General features: G+C 38.2%; 3 protein-coding genes across 3 annotated transcripts; all 3 read right to left on the reverse strand.

Annotated features, from left to right (window-relative positions):
* Positions 1–840: 840 nt before the first annotated feature.
* Positions 841–8,636, reverse strand: LOC103696600 (uncharacterized). Its single transcript, XM_008778279.5, has 10 exons — positions 8,581–8,636; positions 8,436–8,496; positions 5,923–5,982; positions 5,803–5,822; positions 5,661–5,726; positions 3,395–3,562; positions 2,957–3,214; positions 2,388–2,600; positions 1,475–1,746; positions 841–1,320 (listed from the first exon to the last, which is right to left on the reverse strand). The coding sequence occupies exons 3-10, from the start codon at positions 5,960–5,962 to the stop codon at positions 1,176–1,178; spliced, it is 1,182 nt and encodes a 393-aa protein (XP_008776501.2). The 5' UTR covers positions 5,963–5,982; positions 8,436–8,496; positions 8,581–8,636; the 3' UTR covers positions 841–1,175.
* On the reverse strand, positions 8,617–13,252 carry LOC148715034 (uncharacterized). The gene is made up of 7 exons (XM_088720616.1): positions 12,718–13,252; positions 11,250–11,352; positions 9,443–9,512; positions 9,294–9,332; positions 9,043–9,160; positions 8,890–8,947; positions 8,617–8,757 (listed from the first exon to the last, which is right to left on the reverse strand). The coding sequence occupies exons 1-7, from the start codon at positions 12,807–12,809 to the stop codon at positions 8,659–8,661; spliced, it is 579 nt and encodes a 192-aa protein (XP_088576742.1). The 5' UTR covers positions 12,810–13,252; the 3' UTR covers positions 8,617–8,658.
* A 2,210-nt stretch (positions 13,253–15,462) lies between these two features.
* Positions 15,463–17,870, reverse strand: LOC103696603 (Pentatricopeptide repeat (PPR-like) superfamily protein). The gene has a single exon (XM_008778283.5). The coding sequence runs from the start codon at positions 17,801–17,803 to the stop codon at positions 16,163–16,165; it is 1,641 nt and encodes a 546-aa protein (XP_008776505.3). The 5' UTR covers positions 17,804–17,870; the 3' UTR covers positions 15,463–16,162.
* Between the last annotated feature and the right edge of the window lie 1,116 nt (positions 17,871–18,986).

Here is an 18,986-nt window from a genome sequence, read left to right on the forward strand (position 1 = left end):
ACAGAAACAAAAGTGGGGAATAGAATTGAACAGCTTTTCTTCGCTATCCTTTTCAAATTTATCCAAGATCAAACATAATTATAATCTTTCTTTTTAGTGGACATGCAATAATAAGTTTTTCTCCCAAAGCAATAAGATTATACCAGGGATAGCCCTTCCCATATATTGATAACCATCCGAATCTCATCCTGGTGAAGATTTAATTTACAAGTCTTTGGTACAACCTTTTACCAACTTAGCAAGTTGGCACCTCCATGACCAGAACCTTATTATTCTTATTTTTATGGTGTAAGAAGCTTGGTTAGACAAGTGAAGGCTGCTTATCCTGAATTGGTGCAAGGAATGGTTCAAGTGGAAGTCCTTGGATAGTGATATGCTAGGCTTCAAACATTTACCTTGAAAGATTTTGATATTAAAACATGATAGAATCACGAGTGGTGTAGAGCACATAACCTTCACAAGAGAAAAGGTCGCTGATCAGCTGGTTGGCAATCATGATTAGCTTCAGCATCAATCTACCTAAAGGAACCGTAAGAGCTCGCTATAAAATTCTGATGGATAATTGTGCTAGGTTCTTCGACAGCATCGAGAGCATAGGCTGCATAACAAAATAAGCTATGATGGGTTTCAAACTCAGTAGAGCATCTCACACAGCTAGCACAAAGAGCAAGTATGAGAAGCCATAGCTAATAAATGTTTTTTGCCTTCTAAATCTTTTTAATACATTTCCAGTTTGAGCCTCATATTTTGACAATCAGCTGTTGACTGGCTGCCAACCACCAACATCTATGGTTTTTGAGAGGGATAAACAAAAGGGTGCCCATCTAAGTTCCAAAGAACTTGCAGCAAATCTGAAAAACTGGATAGATAGATGGAGAACCTAAAAAACAACGTCCGCTATAATATTGATAAATATTGACAGTTCCAGGAAAATGAACTGCAACAAAGAATATGAAGCAACATGTCAGGAAAAAAAAAAAACAGAACAAATGCTTACAGCTATTTGTCCAATGCTTTGATAATTTCATCTCTCTAGATGAATGCCCAGAAAAAATCTGAACCCATCGGCAGGGCACCATAAAAAGAAGGCCCATCCAATGAGATGAATGACAGTCATATAGCAGATCTCGTGGGCAAGGAAACTGAACGATGCAGACTTCCTTCAGACTTTGTCTTCAGTCCGATCTTGGGCGATCGGAGCCACCTTTATGAGGTTTATTATACAGCGGTAACAGGGAACGAGCACCATGTTTCCTCCTCTCGCAACACCGCCAGTATAGAAGCAGAATCATTAGCAAAACTCCAATAGGAATTGCCCATCTGTCCGAGTCAAAACCACACAAGAGAATGTTGACAAGTAAATGCAGTTAATTAACTCATATGAAGTTTATCTCAGTGAAAAAATAAGCATTACGATGCACATTCTGTGTAAAATAAATTAGGGGAAAAAAAGTTAAAGGGGAAGAATTCCTACCTATCTAGATCAAGAAAAGGGCTATAAACTATAGTTTCCCAAGTAGCAACAATAAAATGCCAAGCAGGATTGTAGTACAGCGACTCTGCCGACCAGAACATTCTTGTATATGTCTCCAAGAAAATAAACATCATCCATGCACCAATCTCTAGCAAAATGAACTTGATGATGAACCGGCCCACTACAACCATAACAAGGGAGAAAGCCACTAACCAATTGAAAAGTCTGTTGTTGTAATCCTTGATAAAAAGAGAACGTGACTTCCCAAGCATCTGAAAGCATGCATAATTTCACAATTAGGTGTAACTCATGCAACGGATATTCAAAGACTCTCAAATCATCAAAGACATGCAGAAGCAGTTGGATGCAGCTCAGGCATGGATTACAGGAAACAACAATTTTGTCTCAAACATTCTCATCTTATCATTGAGATTGACATCTTAAAATTACATCTCAACCCATTCTTATAAAAAATCATAAGCCAGAAGGCACGCACATGCACGCACACACACCTAAAAATGAATAAAAGACTCTTCTAATGTTTTTGAATATCTCACATTCATGTAGTCTATGCAATATTTTAAGGCTAGGAAGACAAAACCAAATGAATTTTTTGTTTGAGGGGAAAAAGTGCAGGATATCTAGTTAACTTTACAAACTCTTATTATAGTTTAAATTTTCATTTTCCATCAAATATCTGACAGATAAGTTCTTCTACATGCTTCCCAAACCTAGAGAACAGGTTCCCTCTTTTTTTGATAGAAAGAACAGTTTCCAATTAGTTGTCTTACATCACCTCAATGTATACCCATTAGCACAACCCATCCTTTCGTTCTGCTTGTTTAATAGCTGTTTATAGTGAAAATGGCAAGATATCATGTGAATATAGGAACAGGGTAGAGGGAACTCTAACCTTCATCATTCTCTTCTCATAAGCTTCCTTTGAAGGCCCAACACAGTCTTCTTCAAAACTTTGATTGCAACGAAGAAAACCAGAATTAAATTTTGCCATAGAAGGAAGTCTCAAGACTTGAAGCTGATCCATTAGATCCTCGCACTTTGTGTACAAGGCCTCACACAATTTTGATGACTGATATTCATTTGCCAGAAGGATATTTCTATAAACCTGCATGTGAGAATACCAAGCACAAACTTTACTGAATACAGTAACAAATATAAATAGATGCAAGCCTACAGTTCAAATAAAAGCAGAAATAAAAACGCTGATACCCAAAATCAGATGGTTCCATACAAATTCACAAATTAGGATGCTTAGAAATTCAGAGTAATTTATAATTGCAAATTTTCAAATTCTAGACATGACAAGTTTTTCGGAAATTCAAGTATGAAGCTTCCCAAAGATGTAGAAGACAAGTGACTTTTATGTGCTCTTCTAGGCTTATACCAAAAATAAACTAGTGATCTGTTTCATATATAAATCTGCTAAACTACACTATGCTTGACATAAAGCACCATGTGCACCTTCTCCATCTCTTCGTCAAGTTTTAGGACAGATTGTTCAGCATGATGATGACCAAAATGCTGTTCGTCAAAGAGTTTTCTTGCTTCCTTTTTTGATTCATCATGAGCCTGCTGTAATTTGTCCACTGGTACTGGGAGACCCAACCTGTCCATCCGTTGATGGTACAGCTTCAAGCAACGTTCAAGAATCGCCTTATTAAAAACCTCAACAAGAGAACCTGTTGATGGAATTTCTCCTTGGTTCAAGGCTTCAAGAATCTGAAACAACAACATAAGCAATTATAGAATAGCATAGAAGACAATAAATAATTTTGAGCTATCGTGCTTTTAGTTAGAGCTTATAATTTGCTGATATCAAAGTTTGCTATGATACATATTTAATCAGTTGTTGTATAAGCAGGAAATTTAGTAATAAGCACAAGTTTCAAGAAAAAACACCTGTTTTAGAAAGGATACGAACTCCTTCCCATTCAGATGTTTACCCTGCACAATCTTTGGACGTGCAATGGACGCAACAAGTCGTTTCAACTGCTCCCTCTTCTTTACATACATTGGATCAAGTTCACTGTCCTTCAATTCACAAAGCTTCGTTCTTTGAAGATGAGGCTGCCACAAATTTCAAGCACTTAGTTACAAGAATATTGAGACATGACACTGGTGCCATGGAGTATCAGGACAGAATATCAATTGATACCAACTTATGTAACAAACAGATGCATTTCCAGTTATACACTGACTTGCGACCATGTTTTAGGGGTTTGAATCCACAGCTTAGTTACCAGAGTTGACAAAGGGTTTTATCATTCATCTACTTGCTTTCTTTTTTTCTCTTTTATTATTTCTCTCCCTTTTTTTCTTGGTTTATTGGGTTGGGTAATTCTCCGATTAACAACATCCATGGTCAGAGTGAGCTTTTCTTTCAAATCCCTTTTTTAAATCTCTATTTAAAAATTTCTTAATCCCCCTCCTCTTTTTTGGATCTGACACAGACTTGAACTCCTCTCCTTATCCTAGGTGTCCGATACTTGTGCATGCCTGGAGTTTTGAGACATTGTAAGTCAGTCCTCTTACATGTCCTAAGAATAGATAGCGCAATTACAATCTACATGCCAAGATAGTATCTAAAAAAGGAGAAAAGGCATGAAATCTGTTGTTCCATTTCAGATTACTAGGTTTAGGCATGTCGCTTACAAACAAGAGCTCCCTGAGTTGGCCACCTCGAAGCCAGACTCCAGGAGTAAAGTATTGTTGGGCCCATCTATTCATCAAAAGTTGAATAGGGGTCCTAGAATCCTAGGTTTCTAAAGAAGGGTTTTGCTATGGTACTCTTTTATTATCTTCTAATATTTTGAAAAAACATATCTCAACCTTCAGTGGGTGAGGGGTAGGAAATCAATTGGCAACCGGTTGCCTTTCTAATTTATTTTTCTAAAAAAAGTGAATACCTGTACAGCAGAGTCTGCACGACTTAGCGTCTCTCTCCCTCTCCCTCTCAACTCTCCTCCACCTCATCAACCACCTCCCTCTTCTTTGATGGTGGCAACATTCTTCCAATGAAGTTCCTCAAACCTTTCCCATCTCTCCATCACTCCCTCACTTCCCCACTACCTGGCCTGCCTTCACCCATTCCTCTACCTGATACAGCTTTTCCCTCCATCGGCAGCAATCCCCGCTCCACTGCCATCTTCCCCTCACCCTCCCACAACTTTGCCTGCTGTCCAAGGCCCTTATAAGCATGCAGACCACCTCCTGCACCAGCCACCACCAGCAAAGGCAATGTGGGGCAGGGAGAGGTGGTGAAGATTTGAGGGATGGTGCTGCAGAAACAGGACAAAGGAGCTGCAAGCCATGGCCACAAACTTAGAGGACCACAGGATGGGGAAGGAGAGGAATTCGTCTCACCCTATTAACTCACACCGAGGCATGATTTCTCCGGTATATATAAGAGAAAGCATACCCTTTGACATGGTTCTTTTGGCAAGCCAAATGTTTTTCCCTCCAAATTCCAGAAATTTCTGTACTTGCCACTCCATGCTAACCATGAAATGGCTACCACCTGTCATTTTACAGACTATCTTGGCTGGTCATCTTGGAATGGATGGTTGAAAATATTATACAGATTTTTCTTGGATGCCATAGCAAAAGCCCCTCAAAAGTGTTAACAGCTCGTTTATACATTAAAATCAAGTAAGGCATATGCAAAAACCTTCGTTATATGTGGGGAATTTAGATACTAGAAATCATTCAAACAATGTGATATTGGTTGGAGGCTAATGTGGACTAAATGTAGCAACAATCTTATATTAGATTGAAAATTTGAAAAAGATTCTTATCACTGTGTTAGCATGACTCAACAATCAACATGCTATGCACATCAAAAAAAGCAAGATATATCAGCATGCAAAATGTATAACAGTAACCAGAATATCAAAAGAAGCTGGTTATGACTTATGAGGGAAGTTCAAAAAGATTCCCTCAAAAAGAACAAGGATTTACAGCAAAATAAAAAAAATTATGCATGTAATCTTTTAAGCATAGTATAAGGACAATGCTTATGAGATTTGAACCATTTCAAACAATAAAGACCTGCATCATACTGGAAAACTAGGAAAAGGTTTTTCTGAAAACTTAGGAATCTTAAAATGCATAACTAGGGACATGGAAGAGCATTAGAAAACCATTAAGAGAAATAAGATAAGCATACCTGTGGTAAGCTAAAGGCTGTACTATTATCACCCATAATTGCCAGGGACTCTCGAATTTGATTTATCTAATTTAGCCAAAAAAAAAATAAGCGTTCTAAATATTGTTCAGTCAACAACATGACAGTTTGGGTAGTAGGATACCTGGTTGATGTTTTTGTCTCCTGAAATTGCAAATAAAATGTAAAATCAATAAGTAATATGACTTCATAATTTATCCATAAAAATAAAAGGACCATGAAGCAGGAGTTAGTTGGATCTAACCATTATCATTAGGGACCCGCCGAAGAGCTTCATTCACCATTTCTTGAACCGACTTCCCTTCTGTATCATCAAAGACAATTTGCTGAGTTGCACAGATTTAGCAATACAGGCTATCATGCCATTGCAATGAATTAAAATTAAGAAAAGTGATAGAGCAAGTAATGCAGTAAGAAACAGAGGGGTGTAAAAACATCTCAAAATTAAACCAGAAAGAAATCTAGTTAATAGGAGGCTTGATTCTCTGAAAATTACAGAGAGTAACCATACTTCAGTCGTGTACTTGCCGTTGGATGCGTTCAAAATGATGTTTAAATGTCAAGCTTTCAGACATATTCAAACAAATGTAATGAGTGCAATAAGCTTTTGAAAGCACATCATCTTGCTCATCAGTAATTCTGAGAAACAAGATAAATAGATTTTATCCACGGGTTGGTTAAGGTCATGGAGCTCGCTCACCATTATACAATATAATTATGTCCATGCTATACAGCTAGCATGGACAACTATGCACTTACACTGACCACCACTAATGCAGAGTGATCGCTGTTTGGCCCACATTAGTTGTTTCTGTACCAAATAAAGGAGACCAGACAATGCATAGAAAGTTTATTTTGATTTTCTGCGCCAAATAAAGGAGACCGGACAATGCATGGACTGTTTATTTTGCGCGTCAGCCTAAAGTCCCCTCCTCACACTTCTCTGACTCCTCTTCATTTCTTTCCTTTCGTTAGTCTATTATTCATCCTCCATCTCTATCTATATGGCTTTATTATCTTAATGCTTTTTTTCATCCCTTCTTTACATTTCAAAGGTTTTTATCAAACTAGCAGTTCTTAAATTCAACATATTCTTGGTCCTTTAAAGGATCATATATCCAATATCTTTTTCTCATTTTGGAGATCTTTAATCTCTAAATTGCATGAAGCTGGTTCACTTCCTTTTGATCACATAAGTGGTGCCAATGATTTCATGAGTACATGGAGCAACATATATATGCTCGTTAAATCATGTGCTTCTACACCACTCATGAGCATTGATGCTAACCTTCTGTTGTTTTCATGATGGCATATTAACAAAGAATAAACCAGCCACTCTGTTTCCCAATGTGAAGAGATGAGTATCGCGATCATTTTTTCCTCTGGCTCCTATAATCTCTCTGTTATATTTTTTAATGGGTAAAAATCATGGTAAGGCAATTGAAATGTGTACAATGTCCTCTATTAAGAATGATTATTGGAATCAAGTTTTTCTTTTTGACAACTAATGAGACAAAAAAATATCTCAAGAAGGACCGGTGGAACTATCTCTTTTGGGAGATTTATAAGTTTTTTTAAGATAAAAATAAAGAAAAATATCTACATCTTATGCTCTTGAAAAAAAAAATATATAGAATTTGACAAATGGTGTCATAAATAAGTTCCATGTTGTATCTATGAGAAGTTTGAAAGATACAAGGGATAGCATGCCCAAAAAGTGTTTTAACAATTCTTCAATATTTTATACTGTTTAACATAAGTGACCAAGCACAACATTGATCATATAAGTTTGCAGATTATGCAAACTTCTACCTGTCAAATATAACACCTAGATGGCACACGAAATAGATATGCCTTTAAATTATTGTTTTTAATTTTTCCCACCATAGCAGATATTCTGAAGACCTAGCAAATGTTTAAGATTTTAATTGCTTTTGAGCTGAAACGAACAAATATAAGCTAAAAAAGAGATAGTTGCAGAGGTTATCTGCAGCAAGTTATGTGAGAAATGGATGGCTTAAAGGCACTCTAATAACACTAAAATTGTAACCAAGAGAAATTTATGTAGGTGGAAAGTGCCTTTTGAGTACTGTAATAGGGAAAAGTATGGAATAAGGGAGAAAAAGTCACCAACTCATAGAGTGTAAGTTGAATTTTACTAGAACTTGAATAATCAAAATTTTCTGATAATTTGTATCATATTAAGTTGCTTTCTTGCTTAGATTCATTTAGATAATAAAACCTCCAAGGATGATGCCAGAATTTGTTATGAATCACCAAATTCAAGTCAACATTTGATACAAGGATGGAAAAAATTCCTTCCCAATTCAGGACACTCAGAAAGCAACTTCGAGAAAATGACATTTTTATCTTCTCTTTTTATTTCTTTTTTCTCTTCTTTTCTTTCTTTTTTCTTTAAGGTAGGGTATGACAGTTGGTGTAGGTTGCCCCAAGGTCTTTCATAAAAAGTATGGCAACTAACATCATATTGAAGCAAGAAGAGACGAACAAACAATGAAGATTGGCTATCTTACAACTAAGCATTAGCTACTGCCTACTAGTGAGTCCCGGGGAAAAAAAAAATCTTGAATCGATTTATCAATTACAATGTGCAATCCATCCCTCGTAGTGATCTAAATTAGATTAAACTCTAAAAGTCATATAAGTCAATGACCATCTCAAAGAAATGCAACCCAAATTTAAACGAAGAAACTAAATAGAAAGAATCACTCCATAGAAAGGAAACCATCATCTTACGCAGGAAATCTCGCTGGATAAGCCATAAGAGTTTAGCAGGCTCAAATGCAACATCCTGTCCCTATACAAACAACCAATTGTTTCAAATATATAACCATTCATACATAATATCTACTCAACGCACTATATGAGGTTGGTGGATTACCTTAACTCTATCACCATTGGAAGACAGAAAAAAGTCAGGAAACTTGTTAGAACAAAACAATGAAACAAAAACTTGCAACTAAAGTCTTCTGAAAAAGAACTCACAAACAGACCTTCCATAGAATTCTTCTGCAATTTCAACAGCAAATGACAGACGAGATATATCAGCCTCACGAATCTACAACATAAATCAACAAAAAGAGGAGCCTGAGAACTAAGTACAACTAACTTTCAACCTAACATTGAAATTCTGGAACTTGCACAATGCTAATAATCGGCCGATAAGATTTTGGCCAGATGGAGAACAAACCGTCTCAGGCAGGTTGTAGATAAGAACAGAACTCATTACTGTTGCCAGAGCAAAGATCCTTCAATGAACAGAACACAAATTGGATTAACCGCATGCTCCTCAGAAAAATCACAAAACCAGTATCAATGAAGATTTCTAATATCAGAGTGTCACCTATCATCATATACATTTGATTTCCCAACACTTTCAAATCCTTCAGTATCAAGGTACAGCACTGACACCTTTGTTCCATCAATAACTAATTCCACCGGGCTACCCCAAACCCATATTCCTGCATCACAAATATATTTGCTTACTGTAGAAAATAATTTAAGCATGTTACAGAACTACAAACATCGGACAAATATAATGGTACAAGAAATAGCTTCAAATATGGCAAATAAAAATTATAAATATCAATTAACCTTTTGTCTTGGTATCACGCATATGTCCAACACCAAAACCTGCATAATAATATTTATTAGCAGGCTAAGAGAAGAATGATTAAATATTCTTCCTAGTCCATTTTTATCTTAAATATCATAAAGCGAGAGCACAAAAACAGCGATTGCACCTTCATCACATTGCAGCGAGAGAAGTTGATTGAGAAGAAAAGATTTTCCTGACCGATATGGACCAATAACCTGGGATGGCAATTACAACAAGTGAATGTTAAAATATGTAATATAATATAAGCTACTGAAACGTTCATAAAGAAGCAAAAAAAAATAATACCAAATTTAAATGCAAAGATCAGTAACTCATCAAGACAGTGTTACAAAAGAACCAAAATTTCAACAGCAAATTTCATCTAATAGCTTTAGAGTAAAATCATTAATAATCCATGACAAAAAACTACATCTGGTTAAAAACAGCAAATGGCTTCTGAAATTATGGCACATCCAGTAGTTGGAATTACCTGTTTTCCTGTAAGAAGAACTGCCAAACATAACAAGAGTATTAAAGGAAACAACTTGCTGAAACAAAGACTTCAAGGATAATTACTAAAGACTTGCCGCACCTTCTTAAGATGGATAACCCGACTGGTGACTATCTTGGTGACAAGGAATTGTAGGTGTTTACATCCAGAAACCGTAACAATTATGCTATATCAGTTCAGTTGGATCAGCCTCCCAAATCCATCTTCAAAAAATTGTTCATATAAAATGGTCATATCCTCTCGTAATGTTGGATGATGTGGTAAAAATGTCATATTTGCAAGAGAAGGTGTCATGGTAAAAGTTTCCTGAGCTCAAAGTCTATTGAGCCTCCCCACCCCAGTGATCCCCAAATTATTAGGACTTAAACAGGTTCAACTAGAACGTGGTTTGACTGGGTTATTTCTGAAACCTGGTTCACTATTTTATGCTGGAAGAGAATATGCTATATAATTATTAGAGCAGATATTGGAGTATGGGCCTCGGTGCCTAAATGGAAAACATAAAAATTATCAAATTACTCTAGCCCTTGTGACAGTCCTAACTGTGGCTGGGAATTAAGAAAGATATATTGGCTGTTTTTTAATTTACTTATCAAATTTCAAATCAACATACAGCAGCTGTTGCAACTTTCCTAAGCTTCCTTTAAAAACAAGATAAGTCATCATTAATAGGTAGAAGAATCCACATGCCCTACTCTCTAATACAATAATTTTTTAAAAGGCAGACTGTCTTTCGACATTGCGTTCTCGCTGGCCACTGAATAGAGTATCTCAGAAGCATATCAACTGATGTTGGCAATAGTCATGCATGCGGAAGCCAAAATGGTTAACAGGAAAACTCAAACTAGGTAAAAAGTAATCACTGGAATGTAGGGCAGTAGGGGACATGTTCAGTTGATACTCTGAGGAATCTAACCTCCCAATAAGAATGCATGAAAAGAGGAACCTGATGGCATGGATCACACTTAAGAGATGATTCAGAAAGAAAATTTTCCTTGCAAATTTATTGCTATCAATTCAATAACCAATATGCAATCCCAAGCATGAAGAATTTTGGCTCTTGAACTTTTCTTTATTCTCTGATCAGCAGTGGAAAATATTGGAATAAGACCATAAATGAAACCATTATTGTAATTTACAAGCCCTATAATTGGCTTTTACAATGTCAAGAAATCTGCCAAAAGTAATAAAGTTGCAATAAATATCATTTAGAATGGATGATAGGTTTTCCCATCTTTAAAGGGGGAAAGGTTACAAGAAATGATAAACAGATGATGTCATCAGAAAAGTGCAATAAGTGTTTAGTCGTTTATTTAAAATTGTTCAAATGTTCTCATATGCTTAATTACTGTAAACGATGTGCTGTTAAAAACCAATGCCTAACAGCAAGCCTGTTCTAAGATAAAATTATAAGAGATCTCCAGATAAAGTTACAACTTACAGCGACAGCTGCTATAGGGGTTGTAATTCTTTCAATTGCCTCCAAACCCTCTCTTGCAAGATTCAGTTTAGTATGACCAGGATCTGGCTCCACAATTGGAAATCTATAAAAGCTCATAGTCAATACACATGGCCCACAAAAGTAGTTCTACTTCAGCATTTAACCAGAACAGTTATTGACATCAAAGTTCAGCTGCAATAGTTATCAGCAATGTGGTAGCAAAATGTAATAACTTTGTTCTTTATAAATGAATTGACATAAGCTATGCTACAGAAAAAATCAATGATGTAGTTCAGCGATATGCAGGTCCATGCGCACAGAAGCACTGTGCAGGAGTGTTTTCGAAATATGCAAGTCACAAGAAGAGTGTCATATTCTCTTAAAAGCACAAGCATATCAAGAGAAGTGTCTTAGATATGCTAGGTATCAAAGAACTTGGTAAATCGATCCTAGGTTACTGATGGGCACAATTGTGCGAAAAGTTATACCATCTGAGCAATTAAACTCATCCGAAAAAGAATTGATCCATATTGAAGACTTAGTTGATGTGGGGAGTGTTGTTTGGCCAAGTGATGGTGGCTTGGTCTTTCAACATTGAAGGACAAATTGGTTGGTCCAATAGGTGATTCAACATTGATGGCACAATGGAAAATCATGGCAGGTCTCATTTGCAGAGATAGCACCATGCATGGAAAGAAACAAACATTTGTCACCAAGTATATTTTTAGACGTGCAGTGCATATTACTTTCAATTAATTACAGCTTGTCTTGAGGAGGAAGATATATTCAAGTCACGTTTCACAGAGTGACAAATTTTAACATTGGATGGTTTTACATTCCTTTTGGACTTTATGAGTTTCAAAAGCGAAGTCAATATGCAGCCCAGACATGCGACTACTTCCAAATTCTTATAAACTGCCAAGTAAGACCTTTCTAAGATCCATGGCTGCATAGTATCTTCATATAACAAATCACTCGAACCAATGCAACAAAAATCAAAAGCAAGTAACACTTCGCATTCAAAATGTTATGGACTTTACTTCTATAATCCTTCAAGTAATGAGTAAAATATTCTACTTCCATCAAATTCAACAAAGCAGTGAATTCTCTAATTATTTTTCATTTTGACTAATTTCCTAATGAATAAAGAAACAAAAGGACAACACTTAAGAAAAGACAAAATTCCAATTTTTTGGGCAAATATCAATTCACCATCAGACAGGACGAAGATAACAGATTAACCACTCCAGAATTTAGTTCAAAAAGACAGAAAAGAGGTTACAAGATTTTCTTTTTTTAAAAAAAAAATGAATTAAGCAAAGCAAATTCATTATCTGACAGAAAAAACCGATCTTTCCAGCCAAAGATATCGCAAGAAAAGCAAACCGTGACATCAAACGAGAAGAACTAATAAAATAATGAACTCCAATGCAAATTTCAAGAAAATTTTCAAGAAAATTCCGCTTACGCCCGTCGGAAATCCGCCGGTTCAGAAGATCCAGATGTCAAGAACGAACCAAAGCTCAACCAGATCGACAAAACCCAGATCGAGATTCGCATCTCCGCCCCTCCTCTCCCGATCTCAGAAGTGATGCAACAACGCCTCAATGCTCCGAGCTAAGGCGTGGTTAAACGGACTGCGGAGAGCCCAAGAAAGCGGCTTTCTTGGAGAGGCATGGGCAAAGAGATCTCCTAGCGAAGAAATCGAACCGGAGAGCAAGCTACGAATCCACTAACCCTAGTTCTCGTGAGAGGGAGAAGGGATCTTTGGGTGGGGTTTCCTCGAAGAAGAGGTGAGGCGTGGACTGTCACCGCGCGCGCGAGAGAGAGGGGGGGTGAGTCGGGGAACCTGAGAGAATTAGAGAGAAGGGCTTCGGGATTTGAACGGTCCTGTATAACCAAAAGACTATTCCATGTTCCCGGCCCCAAAAAATAGGACCTTACCGTGTTAGAAATTTGCAGCGTATTGGAGTTAAACGCAGGGAAAGATTGGGGTGTTTAGGCCCCAAGATTCGGGAATTTTGTGATGAACGGTTTGAAAAGAAATCTGACTAAAGATTATCTACGTATGGCTCTATGCCGATATGTGTACCAACGGGGAAAAAAGAAGGAAGGATACAGTTTTATCGTAGTTCTCAAATATCATAAGAATTAAAATTAATTTTTATTTTTGATATTAATATTTAAAAATAATGACTATTTGAAGTATGACTGTGGTAACCGAGATGGTGCCCCGTTGACGAGCAATGGTGGAGGTCATGCTGCCGGTGACAGATAATTGAAAAATGATAATAAGCCGTGGTGGAGATTAATATGGACGGTGATGGTGGAGATAGCAACATAGATGATGATGATAGTTATGAATTATTTTTAATTTTAGAAGCAAAAAAGTACAAGTTATTTATTAAAAAAATTATTTATAATAATAATAATAATAGTAATAACTATATTTTTCATTTTTAGTTGATGCATTTCTCTTGTTTTTCTTGGATAGAGAAAGATCTAAATCAAAATGATTGCATCTCAGAGAAATGCATATCAAAAAATAAAAATAAAAAATGAGGGATGTTTAGATATCTAATTGGTTAGATATTCACTTTTGATATGAATGTTTCATATAAAATCATTGCTGCCTTTAGTTGGTGCTAACAAAAATTGTAGAACAAGTTAATCTTGTCACTCTGTTTGCTTCTTGGTGAGGAGTCCTGCATTCAAACACTTTCACTCACCTCAAAATTCTACTATTTCGAATGGTTGAAATATATTTTTAAAAGTTCAATTAAATTGCTGCAGTATAATTTACTTGCTAGAAGAGTTATATATGTGTTTTTATTTTTGTTTAAATATTTTTTAATAACCAACCAATTTGGAGAACTAGAATCAAAGGAGTCTAGTTCATGTTTGATGAGGACATGATTCAATTCCAAGTTATTGGTACCAATTCTTGATGACTTCACCTATTATGCTAGTTGACGCCTTCCATATATTTCATACTTTTATTTAGATAAATATATTAGGATGCTTTGTTGTTAGGGCAATCTCAATAAATTTCTTTTTCTTATCATTCACCATCGTCATTACATCTTAGAGAAAAAGGGGAATAAGAGAAAAAGAGAAGGATATTTCACCTTTGACATATTATGAAGGAAGGTCAGCTGATGTACCTAACAGTAATTTTATTATTGTTTGAAATAAATGAGGTAATGTGCAACATTGTTGGGTCGGATCGAAAACTTTATACGCATACATACATACACACGCGCATATATATAAGGCTAATCCCTCCTCAACAGCAATATATAAGGCTATTTTTAAATATTTTGGAAACTAATTGAGCTAATAGAAAAAATATCATTGTTTTTATTTTATTTGATGAAAATTTTAATAGTGCTGAAATAGAATATAAGGGTGGCAGAAGAGATCAAAATCTCTAGTTGATTAAAAACTCATTTAATTGATAAGAAAATGAGGCATTTTGATATAGCTTAAGAAAGATTCGAAGGGGAAGAGGTTGGTGCCCAATTGCCCATCCTCGAACTCTTGCCAAGTTTTCAAGTGGAAAAACCCTGTGATGCAATGAAAATACTTATTCATGTATAAAGAATAGCCGCAACGACCCACTTCATGTAGAAAAAATCTATAGCCCGCACCGCATGCATCAGCATAGCCGTGCATGCCACCAATCAATGAGGCGCATTCCTGTGGGCTAATCATCGAGATGAGCATACAATGAATGGAACCCACAATAATGCACCTTGGTGATTGGTGCCATACATGGCCGTGTGATATGCACAATGTAAGAAATAATTTCTCCTCTATATAGGCTTTTGACTGAAGCATCATTAATCAGCATTATTTTTATGATGTAAATTGAGTCGAGCCTGCCCATGGCCTGGTTTTTGGTCAAGGTGGCATTGCCTAACTATAACAGGCAGGGAGGGAGAGAGAGAGGGGTGGGGAAGGGCAATGAAAGATTTAGCAATCAAACTGACCATGCTGAAGGCTTGAGTGTTTTGGGCTAAACTCAGGCCCTGCTGCCCAATCTTACTATTTGTATCAAGCCATGATCTACTTATTATAACTTGCCCTCTCATAGCCTCGTCCCATGATGAACTGCTGTAGCTTCCTGGTTGCCATAATAACGCTGCAACTCTTCAAGGCAGAGCCTGACAACCCTGGTCCAGGCATAAATTTTCCTCAGACTACCTTTCTGTTGTTTTTTGTTTGTTTTTTTTTTTTTTTTTTTGGTGAAAACGACGATTCATATAGCTCTAACGTGAGTACATCCTGCCAAGTCACAAGAAAATAAAAAGTACAGAGAGGACAGTAAATCTACTGTGGGCGTCCAAAGGATCTCTCCGGAGTGTCGCGCAACAAAGAAGGCGATCCAGTCTGCTACCCGGTTCGTCTCTCGGAACACATGTGCTGCCTGTAAGTCATCCAACTCCATAGCCAGCCTACGAGTCTCACGAACAAGAGGATGACCATCTCCGTACCTGTCTGCACCCTGGATCCAATCGATCACCACCGATGAGTCCTCCTCAAGGTACACCCGCTCGGCACGAAAAGTCCGCCTCGCGCAGGATATGCCCTCCCAAACTGCACGCAGCTCTGCCCCAACTGCAGTAAGTCCTATCGTGCGGCGTCCTCCGGCTGCAACCAGCCTGCCAAAGTGGTTTCTGATCATAAATCTTACACCTCTGGATATTCCATCCATCAACATGCTACCGTCAAGATTTATCTTGAGATGGCCAAGGGATGGGGGCATCCTTTCTGTTTTTCCGGTAACACCCTCAGACTAGTGGCCTTTCAGTGCACAACCACAACAATAAGAAGAAAAAGAATCAATGACTGCCTTGGTTTCCTGTCTCTGGGCAACTCATAAGCAATTCAAGCTTTGTTCTTTCATCCCCCTATCCAATGCTTCCTAGTTCCAGAGCCAGCCCATTCAACACTCCATAGATTTCTTTGGCCTGAGGATGCAACACTCCACCAGCCACAAACTCATGCGCCGCACCCTCCACCTCAATCATACTACACCCTGGTTCCTTCCTCACCCACTTCTCCTTCATCCTCGTCCTTGTGCTCGCGGCATCACTGAATTCCCCGGCGCCTGCAAAGGTGTTCGACAGAAGCACATACCCGCCGCTGTCCCTAGGATCCAACTCCATGATCCGTGCCCCAGCCCGCCCGCCAATCTCGGCGTTCCCATGTATCCTGCAAGCTGAAAGCAGTGATCCCCATAAAAGAGAATCAGGTCTCATGGGCATTCTTTGAATCAACTCTTCGGCCTCTTCGAGAAGCCCCGCTCGGCCAAGCACATCAACCATGCAGCCATAATGCTCTATTTCTGGTTCAATGTTGTAAGCATCGGTCATTAGCGAAAAATAGTGCATTGCTTCATCCACCATGCCTGCATGGCTACAAGCCGTTAGAATGCCAACAAAGGTAACGTTATCCGGTCTTAAGCCGGAGCATTGAAGCCTCGAGAATACCTGAATTGCTTCTTGGAAGCGCCCATGAACTCCTAGGCCCAAAATCATAGAGTTCCATGATGATAACCCTTTGATCGAGGCATTCTCGAACACTTTGAGAGCCTTATCTATGCTACCACATTTGCAGTACATATCTATTATAGCTGTGATTACGATTGAATTAAGTTCGATATTGTGCTTTTCAATGCAAGCATGGATCCATTCCCCTTGCTCCAAAGCTCCCAAACCAGCACATGCACCTAACAAGCTCACCAGAGTATTGGCGTTGGGCTTCACTCCCTCCTTCTGCATCTGATGAAAGAGATCCAATGCGTCCTTATTCCTGCCATTTCTGACGTATCCGCTGATCATAGCACTCCAAGTCACCACACTTCTGAAAGACATCTCATCAAACAAGTGTCTCGAGTCGTCGACGCGACTGTTCTTTGCTAGGCCCATGATCATGGAGTTCCAAGACGCTACGTCGTCGAAGCTCGAGCACTCATTGAACAACCTTGAAGCTTCGGTTATATGGCCACAATTCGCGTACATGGAGAGCATCGAGTTGCGTATATAAGGATCGGATGCATGCCCGAGCTTTACGACCATGCCATGGAGCTGAGCGCCATGATGGGCTAGGCCAAGGTGGGAGTAGGCGACAAAGAGGGAAGGATAAGTTGTCCTCTGAGGCTGTTCGGGTGAGTGCAGCATGTCGAAGAAGAGGGAGATGGCTAGGTGGGGAGTGGAGCTCCGGGAGAGGCCCCTGATGAGGGTGTTCCACATGAAGGCATTGGGTTGTGGGTGGTGGGAGAAGAGGAGCATGGCATAGTTGAGGTCACCATAGGGGGAGGTGGCACAGAAAGCTAGGACTCTGCTGATGGCTATTGTATCTTTGGCGAGGCCAGTTTTGATTATTTGTGAGTGGAGCTGGTGGAGGTCTCTCATGTTGGTGCATTTGGTCTCTAGCATGGAGAGAGGGGTGTGGTCAGTGATGAATTTGGAGATAGAGGCTGAGGAGGGTACTGCAAAGGCAGATGGATGCATCTCTCTCTTTGCTATTTGGTGGGTGGGTTGTGCCATGGTTTTGAGGTTACCAAGTGGATAGGGAGAAGGTGTGATGTGAGGCTGCTATGAGTTCGAGTGTTCTGTGGTGAGCATTTCTGCTGTCTAGCTTTTGCATCATAAGATGTTATCATCATATCTTCATTCAATTTTTTTCCCATAAAACAAAAAATAAATGGTGCATTGACTAAATCTGCCACTGTACACTGAAGGATTTAATAAAGACTCGCATAGAGGCAAGTCTGAAGACATGGATTGGGCATAGAAGGTGTTCAGGTAGGTCAATAATAAGATGTATGGCCATAGAAGACAGATGGTCTTCAGTGTAGCTCATGCAGAAATGGTGCATGTTTGGCTCAACGATCAGTGTCCCATTATAGATCAGCCTATATGGCTTTAACTGGCTGGAAAGGGAAGTGGCTAATCTCCAATTTATGTTAGCAATAGCAGAACTTCTGATGGAATGACAAGAGAGGATTCTAAGAGATTAGCAAGTAATCAAACATAAATTTCTTGGTAACAAATATATCTGGATCTCAAGATTGAGAAGTACAGGAATTTATTGACCAGTAGGTTAGCAGATGATGATTCAGAGAGGGCCATATATTTTGGGACTGTCAAGTATTGAAGGGGTGCAGTTGGAAGATTACAGAAAATGTACGTATCCTTGGAAGGGCCACATGAAGTTTCACGGCTGCACAAAATAAAAGCTATGTGATAGAATTTGAGAAGAAAGAATAGAAACAGAAACTATATTCTGTTCTCAGGATATGTTGAAACAGAGTTGTATGTAATAGCATTTCATTGAAAATGTTTTACAAATAAGATCTGGAATGAAGCTACAGCAACAGAGAAAACAGAAAGAATGGAGTGAATACATTATAGTTCAGAATTACATTTATTTATATAGTAATGGAATGTATTCTGGATTGTTCTATGATCCGGTTGATCCAGCTGGAGTTGATGTAGTCTGTCCAGCTGGGAATGAAGCTGAATCAGTTGATCCTCTAATTGATTCAGTTGAGTCAGTTTGCTTGAAGCTTCTAGAACTCAATACCCCCCTGCAAGCTGATGGGTGTGGAAATACCCGAAGCTTGGATCTGATAAGATGATGACGAGCAGTAGGTAGCGACTTTGTAAATATATCTGCCGGTTGATCAATAGTGGAGATATGCCTTAGGCAAACTTTATGAGATTGAAC

The sequence above is a fragment of the Phoenix dactylifera genome, chromosome 1 (genome assembly GCF_051530095.1).
Source record: "Phoenix dactylifera cultivar Ajwa chromosome 1, Ajwa_hap1_PhDact_Kaust_v1.1, whole genome shotgun sequence".
NCBI lineage: Eukaryota > Viridiplantae > Streptophyta > Magnoliopsida > Arecales > Arecaceae > Phoenix > Phoenix dactylifera.